General features: G+C 51.7%; 1 protein-coding gene across 1 annotated transcript; it reads left to right on the top strand.

The window, feature by feature from the left end:
* The first annotated feature begins 8,263 nt into the window (after window positions 1-8,263).
* CDC25B (cell division cycle 25B) lies at window positions 8,264-18,357 on the top strand. The gene is given in 16 exon segments (XM_040447584.1): window positions 8,264-8,749; window positions 9,564-9,673; window positions 10,566-10,617; window positions 12,592-12,633; window positions 12,883-12,919; window positions 13,176-13,383; window positions 13,386-13,525; window positions 13,713-13,847; window positions 14,228-14,308; window positions 14,429-14,605; window positions 14,777-14,872; window positions 15,445-15,507; window positions 15,656-15,754; window positions 15,972-16,105; window positions 16,817-16,928; window positions 17,047-18,357. Coding segments are annotated over 16 exon segments (1,827 nt in total). The 5' UTR covers window positions 8,264-8,549; the 3' UTR covers window positions 17,188-18,357.
* Window positions 18,358-18,729: the final 372 nt, after the last annotated feature.

Consider the following 18,729-nt stretch of genomic DNA (forward strand, 5'->3'; position numbering starts at 1 on the left):
CCCGGCGCCGCCTCCCCGCCCTCCGCGCCCACCCCCCTCCCCGCCGCCCCGGACCGACCGCGGGGGGGCGCTGCGGCCTGCTGGACCCGCCAGCGCTGGGGCGTCCGGAGACCCGCGGGCGAACGCGCGGGCAGGGGCGCAGTGCCCGGCCTCTGCGCCCAGTGGGCACCGACCTGCTGTTTATAAAGAGTGTAACAACTGTGTTTTGTGGTTTTTGTTTTGTGACAGCAAAATCTGCGGAATCTGAAAAATACAGGAAACTAAAAATCATCTTTCACCCCAACACCTGGAGAAATGCGCAGGTAACATTTTGGTACGTTTCCTTCCAGTCTTTTCTCTAGGTTCATGCAGTTTTCTTTTTAAAAATTTATTGCATAAAACTGGCATCAGATGTATACACTGTATAACTGGCATCTCCTGCTGTTTCACCTGGCATCAAGTGATGAGAATTTTGCCACTTGATGAAGTATTGCCAACATGCTTTTTAATAGTTGTATATTGTTCCAATTATGGGTGAACACTAATCTGTGTAGCCTATGGTTACCCATTTAGATTATTTTTACAAGCAGCATTACAATTTTAAATCTATTTGCTAGTAATCCCCAAATCCATAGATGAACACTGATAACATCTCCGTGTGTCACCTTCTGGACTTTTCCATGCATACAGGCATAAATGTGTTTTCAGCTACAGAAATAATGTCGTTTATATATATAAAAGCATACATACACATGAATCCCTGAAACCTCCTCCTGCACCAAACAAATAAAAATGACATATTCTTAAAACAATGAATGCTTTGCAGTAGTTTAAAAAAAAAAATCTCTTAGAGTAGCTTGAGGTGTGTAGTCAAAGAGGAAGGCTGTGACCCAGGGGGATGGGCTAAGGACCTGGGATGATCTGGATGAGGCTACAAACAAGTGGATGTGTACAAAGAAGAGGACCAAGGACAGTGCCCTGGGCTCTCCAAGGTTAAGGGTTCAAGAAAGGACTAACAAGAAATTCATGAAAAACAGCTGAAAAGGTTGGAGAAACACCAGGCCTGTATGGTGTTCTGGAGGCCAAGGGAAGAAAGTGTAACTCACTGCTGTGTTACCGTGTATATTTCTTTGAATGCCATTTGAATGTGAATTTTCTAGTCATACTTTTTGTCCATGTTTCTCTTGTATTTGTCTTTTTGTGGACTTACAGGAACTCTTCATATGCTCTGAGCACAAAATCTTTGTTAAGTATATTGCAAATATTTTCTTCCAGTCTGCTACTTATCCTCTAACTTAGTCTAGGGAATCTTAAATATGAGAAGTTTGTAACCTTTAAGTAAGCAGCTGTGTCAATTTTTTCCTTTATTGTTTCTGGGTTTTGTGTCTTACCGTAGGCCTTTTCCACTCCTGAGACATAAAAAATATTCTTCTAATCACAAGGTCTAGAAGAACATGGGAGATTTTTCCCTACAGAGGCCAGATGAGTGCTTGGGCCATAATGGGTATATGGTCCCTGTGCAAAGGTGAGTGTAAGGCTACGTGTCCGAGACTCCTTGCCACACATTTTCAGGAAACCGTGTCTACATTTTGGTGGTTTCATCAATGTACACATATGTCCCTGCTGCCTCTTCACCCATCTTGGCTTGCTTGTAATCAATGTGTGTTTGGGTGAATGGACAATGGGTGGGCTTTTTTTTTTTTTTCCTATTTCGCTGAATTTTCCCATAAGCAAGTACAACAGGACCTTTAAAATTAAAAGGAGAATGGAAAGATTGCTGAGGGGCATGAGGAATAATGATTAGGTAGGTAGAATGGGTATTAGGCCTAGTGGGTAGCTTTGGACAGCCTAGGCCAAGACAAGAGAAGGTGGACTGTAGACTTCTCTAAGGTGGGGAATTGGAAAGATGGGGCTTACAGAGGGAGTTGGGGGGATCCCAGGGCTCCAGATGGATTGACGTAGGAATTGCTCAGCTGAGAGGGAGTGGAAATGGGCCCTATGCCCTGCTACAGGCAGCAGGTAGACCAGATACCTGGAAATGGCTGTGCTGTCAACACAAGTGTGTGACTTCTTTTTTGTCCTGGAAGTGGCCATACTGGTATTTTTTTGTGGGAACCAAGGATGGGCCTGGAAGGTGAAGACAATGTGGGCCTATTGATACAGGTAGATACAGTTACTAGGATTGTCTAGATATTTGAGGACATCTCTAGAGTTTCTAGAGCCAAGAGTCCCAAGATAAATACATTTCTCCCCTAATCTTCCATAATTCTACTCACACTTTCTTTTTTTTTTTTTTTAATTTTGAGAGAGAGTGAGGAAGAGCATGTGAGAGCAGGGGAGGGACAGAGAGAGAGGGAGAGAGAGAATCCCAAGCAGGCTACACACTGTCAGCACAGAGCCCAACGTGGGGCTTGAACTCATGAAATGAGAGATCATCACCTGAGCCAAAATCAAGAGTCGGACACTTAACTAACTGAACCACCCAGGTGGCCCCATCCTTTCATTTTTTGAAGTTTATTTATTTATTTTGAGAGAGAGAGAGAGAGAGAGAGCAGGGGAGGAGCAGAGAAACAGGGAGAGAGAGAATCCCAAGCAGGCTCTGCACTGACAGCACACTTTGCTGTCAGTGCAGAGCCTGACTCAGGGCTCGAACTCACAAACCGTGAGATCATGGCCTGAGCTGAAATCAAGAGTCAGACTCTTAACTGACCGAGCCACCCAGGTGCTCCCCCCATCCTTTCATTTTAACAGCTTTATTGAGATATATTTCACGTATCATACAATTCACTCATTTAGCATATACAATTCATAGATACATGCAACTATCACCACAGTCAGTTTTAGAACATTTTCATCACCTTAGAAAGAAACCCCTGCCTGGATACCTCATATGAATGGAATCAATAACACATGTCTTTTATGACTGGCTTCTTTCACTTAGAGTCATATTTTCAAGATTCATCCATGATGAACTATCTGTTAGTGCTTTATTCTTTTCTTACCGCTGAATAATATTCTATTGTATGGATATAAGGCATTTTTATCCATTTATCATTTGATGGACATTTGGATTATTTCCGTTTTGGCAGTTACGAATAATGCTGCTGTAAGCATTTGTTTGCAAGCTTTTGTGTGAACATGTTTTCATTTTTCTTGGGTATATAGCTGGGAGTGGAGTTGCTGGGTCATATGGTAACTCTTATGTTTTTTTTTTTTTAATTTTTTTTTAACATTTATTTATTTTTGAGACAGAGAGAGACAGAGCATGAACAGGGGAGGGTCAGAGAGAGAGGGAGACACAGAATCTGAAACGGGCTCCAGGCTCTGAGCTGTCAGCACAGAGCCCGACGCGGGGCTCGAACTCATGGACCGTGAGATCATGACCTGAGCCGAAGTTGGACGTTTAACCGACTGAGCCACCCAGGCGCCCCAGGTAACTCTTATGTTTAATTGTCTGGGGAACTACCGGATTGAGTACCAGATTCAGGTCTTTGAATTAACTTGAAAATGGTACCTGTTCTTTGGAAAATATTTTAAAATACAGAAGATGTTGAGGGTACAAACATTTAATTCCACTATTCAGAGAATATTCTTGTGGGATACTTTTCTGTGCATATTGTTTTTAGTGGGACCATAGTTGGCATAATATTTTGTAGCCCATATTGTGAACATCTTTTCACGTCAATAATTATTTTCATCAGTGAGTTTCAACTTTCTTTTACGCTAGGAACCCTCTCTTGAAAAGACCATCTTCTGAGAGCCCATTATGTAATCACTCAAATATCAACAATTACTTATTGGGCCCCTGCTGGATGCCAAGCATCCCTACCTGCCCACATGCCCATTCTCTTTAAAAGCTGCAGGTATTACACAGTATAGAGGAGTCACCTCATTAGCCGCTCCCCTGTAAGAACACCCAGCTTGCTCTCTGCATTTCATTGTTACTAACGATGACTCAATGAACAAACATCTGTGTGTACTTTTATCATCTCTTTAAGAGAAATCCATAGAGGTGGGATATGGGGTCAGAGGCCAACCTTGGCCGTGGGCCCATACGAGGTGCCTGGAGATGAGAGAAGAGGCAAATGACTTGGTCCCTGTTCTTCAGCTCAGTCAGCTTGAGGAAGTGACATTCGGGAAAGGGAAAAGGAGATTTCAATAAATAAAGCTCATATCTTGCAATAGTTCCTTTTTAGGAATTCATTCTGTGTATGCCTGCCACATCAATGTAAAAATGAATAACCTGAATGTTCAGCATTAGGGAATTGAGTAAATATATGCCTTTATGGTACTCATATGGATCCACCTCCAAGTAAAAGAAAGCAAGGGGTAAAATAATGTTTCACATACTGTTTGTTATATCTGTAAAAATATGGACATATGCTTGTACATATATAGACCTACACTGCCCACTATGGTAGCCACTAATAGCATGTGATTATTGAGCACTGGAAATGTGCTGAGTACAAGCTGAGATGGGCTGTGAGTGTAAGATGCACATTGGACTTTGAGACTTGGTACCAAAAAAAAGTATCTAAAATATCTAATTAGGGGCACCTAATCTCACAGCTCGTGCGTGGGTTCAAGCCCCGCATTGGGGTTACCTGCTGGAAGCCAGCTTGGGGTTTTCTCTCTCTCTCTCTCTCAATCCTCCTCCGCTCATGTGCTCTCTCTCTCTCTCAAAATAAATAAATAAACTTTCAAATAAAATATCTAATTAACAATTATTATATTGATAATGTGTTCAAATGATAACATTTTGAATATATTAGATTAAATAAAATATTAAAATTTCAACTGTTTCTTTTATATTTTTTAATGTGGCTACTAGAAGATTTTAAATTATGTATATGGCTCATATTTGTGCCTGCCATTATGTTTCTATTGCCTAGGACTGTCATAGACTATCTCCAGAATATGCAACAAGTTTATGATAGTGACTGCATCTGTTCTGAATGTTTGTGTGGGATGGAAGATTGACTTTTCACTGCTGTTTTGTACCATTTGAATTTTCTCCCTTGTTCAAATTTTTGGTACCATGAACCAATTTTTTTTAAGTTTATTTGTTTTTGAGAGAGAGAGAGAGAGAGAGAGAGAGAAAGAGAGAGAGGGAGCTCACGAGGAGGGGAGGGGCAAAGGGAGAGAGAATCCGAAGCAGGCTTTGTGCTGTTAGCATGTAGCCCTACACGAGGCTTGAACCCACAAATGGTGAGATCATGCCTGAGCCAAAATCAAGAGCCCGACACTCAACTGACTGAGCCACCCAGGCACCCCAGTAACATGTTCCAATTTTATTTTTTTTAATTAATTAATTTATTTTTTTTTCAACGTTTATTTATTTTTGGGACAGAGAGAGGCAGAGCATGAACGGGGGAGGGGCAGAGAGAGAGGGAGACACAGAATCGGAAACAGGCTCCAGGCTCTGAGCCATCAGCCCAGAGCCTGACGCGGGGCTCGAACTCACGGACCGCGAGATCGTGACCTGGCTGAAGTCGGACGCTTAACCGACTGCGCCACCCAGGCGCCCCTACATGTTCCAATTTAAAAAAAAACCATTTAACATGTCACAAGCCATGACAGAAAAGGCATTAGAAAAATGAATCCCATAAAGATGCCGTGTGGATGGAGTACTATGTGGCAATGAGAAAGAATGAAATATGGCCCTTTGTAGCAACATGGATGGAACTGGAGAGTGTGATGCTAAGTGAAATAAGCCACACAGAGAAAGACAGATACCATATGTTTTCACTCTTATGTGGATCCTGAGAAACTTAACAGAAACCCATGGGGGAGGGGAAGGAAAAAAAAAAAAAAAAGAGGTTAGAGTGGGAGAGAGCCAAAGCATAAGAGACTCTTAAAAACTGAGAACAGGGGCTCCTGGGTGGCTCAGTCGTTTGGACATCCGACTTCGGCTCAGGTCATGATCTCGCAGTCTGTGAGTTTGAGCCCCGCGTCGGGCTCTGTGCTGACAGCTCAGAGCCTGGAGCCTGTTTCGGATTCTGTGTCTCCCTCTCTCTCTGACCTTCCCCCGTTCATGCTCTGTCTCTCTCTGTCTCAAAAATGAATAAATGTTAAAAAAAAATTAAAAAAAAAACTGAGAACAAACTGAGGGTTGATGGGGGTGGGAGGGAGGGGAGGGTGGGTGATGGGTATTGAGGAGGGCACCTTTTGGGATGAGCACTGGGTGTTGTATGGAAACTAATTTGACAGTAAATTTCATATATTGGAAAAAAATAAAATAAATAAATAAATTTAAAAAATAAATTAAAAAAAAGTGCCGTGTGGGAACAGGCTTAGAAGCAGAAGGATTTTGCAAACGTGATAATTTTTCCTTCTTTTCTGCCAAGGTACTGGGGTCACACCAGACCCCCTTAAGTGAGCCCACAGCTTGATGTGTACAGTTTAGAGGCACGGTGTTCCTTTCATGGGAAGTGGAGCTTTCTGAAGCCCAGAATTGTCCTTGTAACCAGGACCTGGCTGGATGTGGGGAGTTGTTTCTCCTACAAAATGATTGCAAATATCTATTTTAGCTTATTTTTATTGACTCTTTTTTTTTTTTTAATTGGGCATGTAATCTGTGATCTAACTGGCAAAAGGAGATGTGGGAAGATACACAGAGCTGATGGGAGGAATGCTCTGGAATGACCCCTCTGTGGTCTTGGGCTCTCCTCACTGGCCCAGAGGTGACCTCTGACTGTGAGATTTCAAAGGATTCAAGAGTGTCACACTCCCCCACCTTTTGTTGACCACACACAGATACACCTTCCCCACACCCTGTACAAGCATGTAAGCACATTCGTGTGTGTGTGTGTGTGTGTGTGTTGGGGGGGGGGGGATAACACCAGCTGGGTTGATTTTGAAAACGCAACCCTTCAGTTTTATTTCTGGTCTTTGAAGTGGGAGGCCTCACAGACTGTCTCCTCCCCCAGTCCCCCATCCTGGGGACAGCCACAGCCTGGACTGTGAATAGTGGCTAGACATTGGGAGCTGGACCCTTGATCCAGGGTGGATGAACCTGAAACCTCAGCCCTGTCCAGCACTAAGTATAGCGCCTGACACATCACAGAAGCTGGGCAAAATGTTGGGAAAAGGAAAAGTCATGAACCCCACCCTCCTCCTCACCACTCTCAGGTAGGACTGGGGGTCTTTGCATCCCCTTCTTCCGCAAGTCCCCTAGCCACCCAACCTCCTACCGCCAGGCCCTCCCTTCTGCCACTCCCACCCACTGCACCTTGGCAGGAGGGATGGGACTACGCAAGAGGCACAAAGCCTCAGCTCCTGCTTTCCCAGCTGTGCTCCACCCCGCCAGAGGCCAACTCCTTGCTGGGGAGATGGGATGGAAAAGCAGCTTACCACCCATTCACTTTTGGGTGCAGCCTTCCGGTCTCATTCCAGGAAAGCAGGATTGGTGGAAAGCGATTAGTTCGAAGGTGCTCAGTTTAAACTAGTGATAAATTCAGTTTCCCTCGTCATCAAAGACACAAATTAAACAATGTGATGCCATTGACATCACCTTAGCCAAACCGTCGGTGGGTGTGAGAAACTTCCATTAATTGGGTTCTGAGGTCGTAGACACCTTCTTTGGCCCCAACCGCTAAAACCTATGGCTAGGTCAGGCATTAGAGCCTCCTCAAGGGTTGCTGGAGAAAATTAGACCCCTCGGGGTCACGTGTATCGTAGCCCCCCACCTCTGGTGTACCTCGTGTGCGAGGGGCGGGGGAAGGGGGGAGGCTCCGTTCGATGATTTTGCTTTAGGGACGCTCCGCGCTGTTAGTCGCGAGCGCAGGGAGGCTGCAGGAGCGCCTGGGGTGAATTTCTGCTCCACCACTTGCCCGGTGTGACCTTGAACGAGTTAATGAACTTCTCCACGCTTCAACGTCCGGGTCTATAGAGTGGCAAACCCAGACCGCACCTCGTAGCCTTGTCTGGCAAACTCCTGGAGTGGAGCCTTCTCACGGTGCCTACTGGTGAGTGTAGGTGATGTTAAATCTCGGGGTGTGTGGGGGGGTCCTCTCTGAGGCCACCCTAGCGGGTGTTGGTTCCTCTGAGACCCTCTCGGCCGGGGGTGTGTAACTCCAAACCACATCCCGAGAAGCAGAATTTGGGAAGCCAAGATCCTCGAGTCCTGGCTGGAGGGGCGAGGGGTGGCGCGTGGGGGCTCAGGAGAAACTCCAGTCCCTCAGCCCCAACCAAAGTCTGGAACTCGGCGGGGCCGGGCGAGCCTCCGCGCCTTTCACCCCGCGGGCCCCGCCCTCAGCCCCGCCCTCCTCTAACCAGAGCCCCCATTGGTGGCGTCCGGCGGCGCGGCTGCTGTTATTTTTCGAATATATAAGGAGGTGGAGGTGGCAGCTGCTGCTTAGAGGTTTCCCGGACTGGTGGCTGGTCCCTGCGTCCCTCCACCCCGCCCCACCCTCCCCGCTTCCCTCTCCTCCCTCGCTCCGGCCCCGTGGCTCTTCCTCCCTCCCTCCCCCCCTCCACCCCGCGCCCGCTCCCCACCTCGCCCCGGCCAGCTGTGCCCGGCGTCGCCCTGCGCCCGGCCCTCCGGCCAGCCTTCCGCGGGCCACGCCGCGATGGAGCTGCCCCAGCCCGAGCCCGCGCCGGGCGTGGCTCTCAGTCCGGCCGGCGTGCGCGGTGGCGCCGAGCGTCCCAGCCACCTCCGGGGCCTCCGGCTGGGAGCTCATGGCCTCGTGGGGTCCCCGGAGCGCGCGGCCGCTTCCTCGCCGGTCACCACCCTCACCCAGACCATGCACAACCTCGCCGGGCTGGGCAGGTAGGGCGCCCCACCGACGCGGGGTGTGGGGTGAGAGGCCCGCACTAGGGTGTTGGTCCCCGGCGTGGGAGTCGAATCGAGAGGCTGAGTGGGGAGGTGTCCTTGGTAAGAGCCTGCTTCAGGGACCCGGGACTAGGGCAATGGGGCCAGGTCTGTGCTGCTCACACCCTCCAGGTGACTTGCTCTTGGCAGCACAAGCCTCTGGAGACCACTGTCCCACTTCCCGGCTCCCCCCCCTCCCCCGCTGCCCCCCTAATCTCTGCCCTAATCACCACTATTTTGCCCCAGGCAGGGGATTCTGAGCTTGGAGTGGGAACTTGAGGGTGGCAGAACAGACTGGTTCTCCCATGTCCATGCCCCTGCTCCCTCCACCCCTAGTCCTTTCCCAGGGTTAAGGGGTTAAACACTGGTCCTGCTTCCTGAACAGGCCTGCAGTGTCCAGGCTGGGTTGCCCTCAGCAGCAATAGTGACTAAAGTATTGGTCCTAGTTCCAGAAAGGCTTGTGGATGGGTAGGGGTCTGAAGAGTTCCGATGAAGGCCCCCCAGGGCTCCTTTCCTGCCCTGCCATCCCCCAGAGTGGCCTCCAGCCCAGCTTCTTGCTCTTGCTCTGGGCTCACCTCTTTCTTAATCAACAAAGAAAAGACACTTAGGGCTTCTGCAGAAGGCCCAGAGAAGAGGGTAAGCCCTCAGTGCCATCACCTCTCTGGGGCAGTGGTGGGCCCTTCAGAGGTGTGGCCAGTGGGAACATGGGCCAGCCAGCTCTTGAGCCCCATGTTTACATTTCTCCTTCCCTGGGTCCCTGTTGCCTTCCCAGTGAGACCCCAAAGAGTCAGGTAGGCGGCCTGCTCACCCGCCTATCCCTGTCCCGGAGACGAGCATCTGAATCTTCCCTGTCGTCTGAGTCCTCTGAATCTTCTGATGCAGGTGAGTCTCAAGGGCCCCGGGGGACTTGGGGGGCTGCCTGAGTCTCCCCACTTCCCTGCCAATCACACTAACATTTTCCCCACAACTGGGAGCCTCCACCTGCCCACTTCTGGTGGGGCTTACCACACCCAGCCCAGACTGGCTGAGCGGGCTGTAGGGCGGGGCCCACTTGGGGAGAGGAGATCTTACCTATTTAAAACCAGGCGCCAAAGTCCCTGAACCACAGCCCCACCTGGGAGGCATTAGGGCTGAAGCTTGGTCATTTTATAACATTCGCTTGCCTTCAGCTATAACCTTTTCTTTCAAAAGCTGTCATCTCTTCTAGAACAAATTACTTTAAGCCAGTTTAAGAAAAATGCTTAGCAAAATTTTGGTTTAAAAACCCATACAGGGGCGCCTGGGTGGCGCAGTCGGTTAAGCGTCCGACTTCAGCCAGGTCACGATCTCGCGCTCCGTGGGTTCGAGCCCCGCGTTGGGCTCTGGGCTGATGGCTCGGAGCCTGGAGCCTGTTTCCAATTCTGTGTCTCCCTCTCTCTCTGCCCCTCCCCCGTTCGTGCTCTGTCTCTCTCTGTCACAAAAATAAATAAATGTTGAAAAAAAAAATAAAAACCCATACAAAGGAGGGGCACCTAGTGGCTCAGCTGGTTAAGCTTCAGACTCTTGATTTCAGCTCACGTCATGATCTCCAAGTTCTCAATGCTGACAGCACACAGCCTGCTTGGGATTCTGTCTCTCTCCCTCTCTCTGCCCTGTTACATTTTTTTTTTTTTTTTAATGTGTCAAGATCTAAAATAGAAACAGGTTTTTTCTTTCTTGAATAGGGTTGGGACATGGTGGGGGAAAGTGCAGAAGATGGGCACTACTTTCAAACCAAGATGCTCTGTCCCCTCAGGTCTTTGCATGGATTCTCCCAGCCCCATGGACCCCCAGATGGCAGAGCAGACGTAAGTACAGAAAAGGGATCTCCACTGGGGTACCTGAGTGGCTCAGTGGGTTGAGCATCCGACTCTTGATTTTGGCTCAGGTCATGATCCCAGGGTCGTGGGATTGAGCCCTTTGTCAGGCTCCATGCTGAGCTTGGAGCCTGCTTAAGATATTCTCTCTCTCTCTCTCTCTCTCTCTCTCTCTCAAAAAAAAAAAAAAAAAGTGAAAAGATCCCCACTACCAAGGAGTTGGAACCTGCCTTTGGGAATCCCAGTTTCATCATAAACCCACTGGGGAAGCCTGGGAGAATGCCCAGACCCCTCTTATCCCCATATACCTGGTACTAATTGACCTTCCCAAGTCCTGAGACTTTGCTTCCTGTCTCAGAAAAGGGTCTGCTCCTATAGGAGCAGCCAACTGTGGTCTCAGGACCAGGTAGTGAGGATAGTGGCTTCTGGAGCAGTGGATACTTCAGCCAGCCCTTGGCTTGTGGGAATACAGGCCTGGTGTGTGCCCTGTTTTTCTTTTGCCTATACAGATGTTTATTTGTTTTTTTTTTCTGTGAAATATAACAGTTTTAAAATATGGTCCAATTGATTCAAAACTTTGAATTTGCTATAGGCCAAACAAAACAGTTGGGGCAGGTTGGTCCAGCCCTTGGCCATCCTATAGGCAACCTCTGGACCAGGCACTTTATTAGAGAGAGCATGGAGAGAGAGTTCTGCTGAGGACAGATCCCTTCCCCTTGGTTGTGGGGCATGAGTGGTATCTTCCAGACCACAGCTGTTCCCATCCAGCTGTTAGAGCCCCAGCAGGGAGAGCAGCTGCCAGGCCTTAGTGGGGACAGCTGGGCATCCCAGACTGGGCTGAGGGACTATGGCTTTGGGGTCAGAGCAGTGCCTATCTTTCCTCCCACTGCCTTTGATCAGACTGGGCTGGGCTACAGGGTTTGTTCACAAACAGGAAGCGGGGAGAGAAATGGGTGGGGGTGGGGGGACTGCAGGTCGTTTTTGGTGACAACACAGAGCTGTCCCTGCTTTACTCCTGAGGCCCAGGTGCAGATTGTAAATGAAGCCAATGCAACGTGGTCATTCCTGATGCCAGGTTGTCTGGGCACAACCACTCCCCACCCCTAGGAGTCATCCCCCTGACGCTAGCCCTTAGTGGGCCCCCCCACCTCTGCACCTGCTGTGTCGGTTACAGTTTCTCAGAAAGAAGCATGTGTGTGTGTGTGTGTGTGTGCCTGCATTCACATAGACGCACAAAAGCCTTGCGTGGCAGGTGGTCTCTGGTAACATAGCTAGGGGGTGGGGCCTATCTACAGAAGCTTGTGCCCCAGCCTCAAAAGGAACATCTGTTGAAATTCTTTGCCTGCTGGCCTCTTCTAAGGCAGGAGAAGGGGGTGGGACAGAGGCTGGGTCCTGGAAAATTCCATAGGAGGGAGGAGAGGATGTGACCCTGAACATTTGTCACCAGGGGGTCTGGCATGGCACACTGTGGCTGATCCAGGGGCACACTAAACTAGGCCCCTGTCCTGGGGGGAGCCAGGAGCGCCCCACACAAGGGGAGGGAAGGCATCCAGGCCCTGGAGATACCCACATTGTTGGCCACAGTCTGTCATCATGGGATGGATGGATGCCTTTCCTGGCCACCATATGGCCCTGCTGAGGTGATTTGCATACAGGTGGAAGGCCTGTGGGCAGGCTGGCGAGACCGTTGCCTTGGTAGCGCCTCAGCAACCCTGTGACCTGCCCCAGCTGTCTCTATTGCTGCCATTCTCTGGGCCCTCTTCCATTCAGGGCAGCCTTCAAAATCCCAGGCTGCTTCTCCTCTCCCCCCTCCCCAGTACCTGGACCCCCTCCCTGCATTCTTCCCTCCACTGTCTACTGGCCTGAGTCCTGGCCTCTAGGCCTTGTGGACTGGGGACCTGATGCTGGGGGTGGGCAATGTGCTATAGGAGGAGGTGGGCTGCACAGGACGTTTCTCTCTCTTAGGTTTGAACAGGCCATCCAAGCAGCCAGCCGGGTCATCCGAAAGTAAGTGCTACAGCCTTCCTCAGGCAGGCTCTGGTAGTCTTGGTAGTCTACCTACCACAGGCTCTGTCCATGCTCCCCTCCCCTCCACCCCCCCACCCCCCTGCGTTGGGTGGAGTAGGCATGGGGAGGGTGCTGTCCCATTCCCTCCCACAGGGATGCATAGGGCTCTGCAGTGGAGGGGCATCCTGCCTGCTCTCCTGCACAGCCCTCTCCTCTTCAGCCCTGACGCATCCCTGTTTCCTTCTGCAGCGAGCAGTTTGCCATTCGACGCTTCCAGTCCTTACCGGTGAGTGCCCTCTGAGGCCTGACGCTGGAGGCCCAGGCATTGCCCAGGCTTGAGGAGGGGCAGGAGGGATCCAGGGTCGCCTCCCAGAGGGTGGACTTGAAGTGGTCTGGCGTCCCTGGTCTGGCTGTGGGAGATGGGGTTTTGGAGGTGGATGGGCAAGCTGGGGGATTCGAAGGAGGGATGGGAGAAGGTAGGGCCAGGGCTGATGCCAGAGGAATGCAGCCTTCAGTACCTGCTGCCCTACCTGGCTCTCTAGGTGAGGCTTCTGGGCCACAGCCCTGTGCTACGGAACATCACCAACTCCCAAGCACCTGGCAGCTGGAGGAAGAGAGAGGCGTGTGGCCGAGCTGCCCGCAGCTCTGGGGAGGACAAAGAGAATGTGCGCGTCCTGAAGGCTGGAGTGGGAGCACTTCAGGGAGAGAAGGGGGTGTGCTGGGGTGGTTCTCTGGCATTTGATGACACCCCCCCCCATCTTGCCCACAGGATGGATTTGTTTTCAAGATGCCATGGAAACCCCCACATCCCAGCCATGCCCATGCTTTGGAAGAGTGGGCTGACCGAAGAGAAGCCTTTGCCCAGAGACCAAGCTCAGCCCCCGATCTGATGGTACGTCAAGAGAGCCAGACCATGCAGGGTGGGCTTGCATGTAGGGTTGGCACCCCTGAAGGCAGCCTGGGGGAAGGTGGAGGGTGATCCTGAACCCTGAGGCAGTGGGAACCTTTTCTCAGAAGGATGGGGTTGGGGGCTGCCCGGGGTCCCCACCCTGAGCAGCTTGTGTCTGTCCCCTGCACAGTGTCTCACCCCTGAGCGGAAGATGGAAATAGAGGAGTGGAGTCCCCCAGCCCGATCCCGCTTCCCCCTGACTGCCACCCAGGGGTCCTCTGAGGAAGATGATGGATTTGTGGACATCCTGGAGAGTGACTTAAAGGTAACCAGTCTTTCCCCAGGATCTCCCCAAAGAGGAAAGCACTGACCTCCTGCAAGGAGACTACGCCATCATTCCAATGACAGAAGAGGAATTGGAGCTAATGGAGTCACAGCCTGACCTCTGGCCTACCAGAGACTAGCAGGCGACTGGCACTGGTGATGCACTGAGGGAGGGCCCTGCAGGGCAGAGGGAAGCCTGGCACTCCACCATGGCCACGCTTCTCACGATTCTGTGCAAACAAGTGGGGCCCTGCAATTTCCTGGTTCTAAGGGACCACCCTGTGTGGACATGGCCGAGGAGGGCCATGCTGAAGGACTTAGGGCCTACGCGGTTTGGCCTTTGCCTGCATGTTAACCATATCCTTGCTGATTTGGCCTCAGGATGACAATGTGGTCCCCCCAGGCATGGAGAGCCTCATTAGCGCCCCACTGGTCAAGACCTCAGAAAAGGAGCAAGAGCAGGTGGGTTTCTGGGGGGGGGGGGGCGCTCAGAACTTGGAGGGGTGGAGCCCTACCCTCCAGGTGGGGTTAGTAGGGGGCAGGGGCTGGGCACTCTGACCCCCTACCTGCCACCCCTCCCAGGACCTCATCATATACAGCAAGTGCCAGCGGCTCTTCCGTTCTCCGTCCATGCCCTGCAGCGTGATCCGACCCATCCTCAAGAGGCTGGAGCGGCCCCACGACAGGGACCTGCCCATACAGAACAAGCGGAGGAAGAGCGTCACCCCTCCAGAGGAGCAACGGGAGGCCGAGGAACCTGTGGGTACCCCCTAGGGTGGGGCTGGGCGGCCACTGTCCGAGTCCACCCCGCAAGCCCTTCTTGGCTGGGTTTGTGGCAGAGGGAGGGGGCAGGGAAAGAGGTACCAGCTGAATGGGGGCACTGAGGGGCAGCCTCCCCACCCCTGATCCTGGCCACCATCCACCCCACAGAAAGCCCGTGTCCTCCGCTCAAAGTCCTTGTGTCATGATGAGATTGAGACTATCCTGGACAGTGACCACCGAGAACTGATTGGGGATTACTCCAAGGTACCAGCACTGGGGACCCTCCGCAGACTTGACCCCTTACTGTATGGACCCCCCAAGCTCAGCAGGTGTTTTGGCACCTTCCTCTCCCCTCCCAGCACACTTCCCCCCACTCCCTGCTTTGTCATTTGCAGCTTATCCTTTATTCTTACCTAGACTCCTCTCTCTGGCTCTCTTTGGTCTCCTGACTCTACCTCAAATCTGTCTGGGGTATCAGTTGTGTTCCAACCTTGGAAAACATTTCCAAACTAACATCTAGCTTGGAGCCTCCTCTGGCCTCATCCGGGCGCTTTGCAGAGTGTGGGGGCAGCAGGCAGGGAGTTCATCTCTTCTGCTCTCTTCACTTTCCCCTTGGAAAGGGGTTGCTCCCTGGATGTCAGAACCCAAGAGGCACCTCTTGGTTGCTATCGGAACCAGAGCTAAATTTGAAGGTCAGAGCAGGTGTGGCCTTCTATGCTTAGAAAAGAAACTCCATACTTACCTGACTCCTGGTCTTGCCAGTTTCACCTTTTTTTCTCCTCTCTCTCTCTTTCTCCCATCTCCCTTTCTCAAACTCTCTCTCCTCTTCCCTTCAGGCCTTCCTTCTGCAGACTGTGGATGGGAAGCACCAAGATCTCAAGTACATCTCACCAGAAACGGTATGTGGGGATGAGCCATTCTCCAGGCACACTTGGGACGTTTGCCTGTTAACCTTTTATGGCTGGAAAAGGCCAAGGCAGCGGGAGGGTTGGGGTCAGCTCCCACCTGTCAGCCTGACCTGCTGGGACCCACCTCTGTGACCCACAGATGGCAGCCCTGTTGGCAGGCAAATTCAGCAACATTGTGGAGAGGTTTGTGATTGTGGACTGCAGGTACCCCTACGAGTATGAAGGCGGGCACATTAAGGTGAGGCGGGCTGATGAGGACAGGCCCTGAAGACCCACCAGGTCTGTCCTTCCTCTGCGGGGAGAGTGACTCAGTGGGGGGGTGGCTGCACCCTATCTTAGGGAAGGATTCTGCCCAGTAAGAGGTGGGGTCACCTGTCTGAAAGTTGGGAACCGCACAGGGAGGGACCTGCCATCCAGGCCCAGGGATACTGCCTGACCTCCAGCTCCTCTGGCAGACTGCTGTGAACTTGCCCCTGGAACGGGATGCTGAGACCTTCCTGCTACAGAGCCCCATCACACCCTGTAATCTGGACAAGAGAATCATCCTCATTTTCCACTGTGAATTCTCATCTGAACGCGGTCCCCGCATGTGAGTCAGCCAGCGGGGGTCTGCTCCTGACCTCTGCCCAGGCTTTGGGATGCTGGAGCCATCTGATGCACAGGAGGCCCGAGCCCAGCCCCAGCCCCTCCTAGACCTGGGCCTCTGGTCTCCTGGCAGTGTGTAGCAGACCTCAGCCTCCCTTCCTTTGCATGGGACCCTCCTCCTACTTCCCTCTCCCCATCCTTCCCATCTGGCCTCATGTCCACCCACCATCCATTGCCACCCCCCCCCCCCCCCCCCAAGATCTGGTTGTAAGTCTCCAAAAGTGTCCTTAACCTTCAAGGGCCCTGTCCCAAACCTCGGTGATGTTGACCCTTCCAGGGTTTGACGGATCTTTCTTCTCCCCACCTCTCATCCTCACCAAGTCTTGTCCAGACCTCCTGAACAGATCTCTACAATTTTGTCTACTTCTCTCCTTCCTGTTTCCCCTTTCTTGGTCCAGGTCAGATATCTCTAACAAAGATTGTGAACTATCTTCTAGAAACAACTCCCTTGATTTACCTCCTTTCTTCCATCTCCCCAACCTTTTCTGGACCCAGTAGCCAGATGATCTAAGAGTGTTCTTGTGGCTGACATTCCTTTACTCAAGCCTTCTGTGGCTCCCCATGGCCCACAAAGGGGTGGGTGCAAAGAATAGGTCCCCTGAGGTATATCCCGCTGCACGCCCAGCTCTGACCCCTACACCCCTGCTGGTCTCAGGTGCCGTTTCATCAGGGAGCGTGACAGAGCCGCCAACGACTATCCCAGCCTCTACTATCCTGAGATGTATATCCTCAAGGGCGGCTATAAGGAGTTCTTCCCACAGCACCCGGTACCATGGGGTGTGGGAGGGTTGGACTGTAGGGAATGGGTTCTGCCCAAGGAGAAGGGAGGTCTCCTCTCAGAGTTAACCATTCCCCGTATTGATGGACTCTCCCATCCTGCCCTAGACCTTCTGTGAGCCCCAGGACTACCGGCCCATGAACCATGAGGCCTTTAAGGACGAGCTGAAGACCTTCCGTCTCAAGACACGCAGCTGGGCTGGGGAGAGGAGCCGGCGGGAGCTCTGTAGCCGCCTGCAGGACCAGTGAAGGCCAGCACCAGTCCTGCCTACCTTCTCTTCCTCGTGGCCTGGGTGCCAGCCACCTAGGGCCCTGCAGGGCTGAGGGTCTGCTGGAGGCCCCAGGTGCCATCCAGGGGAAGGGCAGTGAGGGTGTCCTGTCTGTCTGCCCCCAGCCCTGGTCCCCATGTCTCCATTCAATCATACTTCAGACCCTTGTCCCACCCCCACCCCAGCCCAGCCCCTGGAGGAGCCCAGCCTGTTGATTTGGTGAAATTGGATTATGTCGAGCTCTAAGGAAGTATTTTGTGTCCAGCAGGGACCTTTTTTGCTTTTTTTCCTTCCTTGTTTGAGTTAACCCTTTGTCTTCCCATGTCCAGAAAAGACCCGCCTTTTCTCTAGGGCCAGAGGGCCAGAGGTTTGTATGTGGCCAGAGGAAAGCCACAGCCCCCCAGGATGGGCCAAGGCAGAATTCCTCCCTGTGAGGGGAGCTGGCACTGCGGCCGGGCCCTCTCTAGCACTCCTGGGTGTGTCTGCCGTGTTTTCTTTCTCTTTCTCTTTCCTGTCCCTCCACATGAACACCTCCAGCACAAACATAACCTCTTACTCTTTCCTGTTTCAGTGTTACCCGCACGCTTGATTCATTTGTCTGATTTGTTGCCCATCTCAGGATATTCACAGGCTGAGGATTAGGCTCCCCTCTCCAGCTGGGGTTAGAGACTCTGAACATTAATTAGCCACTTGACCCTAGCTCTTCAGGGGCCCTTGGGCCAGGGCTAAGGCCTGCATCCTGAGCCCCTGGAAGCCCAGACCTCACTGCTGTGAACCCCGGGGCCTGACTGGTCAGAATTTGCTGCTGTCTTGTTGTGGATGGACAGATGGACGAATGGACGGATGACGGATGGATGGATGGATAGCCATGGATGCCCAATGCCTTGCACACACAAACTGCTGAGTTGAAGCATTTCAGTGAGCATGACAGCCTGCGGCAAGAATATATATGTGTCTGTCTGTGTGGACAAACTCTTTACACTTTAAGGTTTGGAAATATTCAAGATGAAATGTTATAGAAGCAGCGAAGCCAAGGACAGAGCCACGTCCGGATTCCGAATCTCAGGATGTGTGGGGGGCTGTGCTTGAAGGCCCAGATGAGTCATCTGTTTGGGCCTTGGTTCAATAAAGCACTGAGCAAGCTGAGTAACCAGCATTGTGTCCTACGGGCCCTTGACAACACCATGGCAGACGCTGATGCGGGGGGTAGGATGGCCACAGGTCAGTGGATGGGGGCCGGAAGACTCCTGCAGAGGTGGCCTCCTGTTCTCTTCCCAAGGCAGCCTTGCCTCTCCTTCGTGTGTCTACTCAAACACCTCTAAGCTCACCCTTTCTAAACTGCACCAAGTAACCAAAGTGACCCTGTCACTGCTCAAGAATTGTCAGTGGCTCCCCACTGCCCTTAGGATAAACTTATCCCTGCATGGCCCTTTAGGACCTGGGCCCTCCCCAGGCCCATTCCTCACCTCATTTGACTCAAATCCCCATGCCTTGCTCTTCACATTTCCTTCCTTTGCACCTG

The sequence above is a fragment of the Herpailurus yagouaroundi genome, unplaced genomic scaffold (genome assembly GCF_014898765.1).
Source record: "Herpailurus yagouaroundi ecotype Mexico unplaced genomic scaffold, PumYag 196, whole genome shotgun sequence".
NCBI classification, from domain to species: Eukaryota; Metazoa; Chordata; class Mammalia; order Carnivora; family Felidae; genus Herpailurus; species Herpailurus yagouaroundi.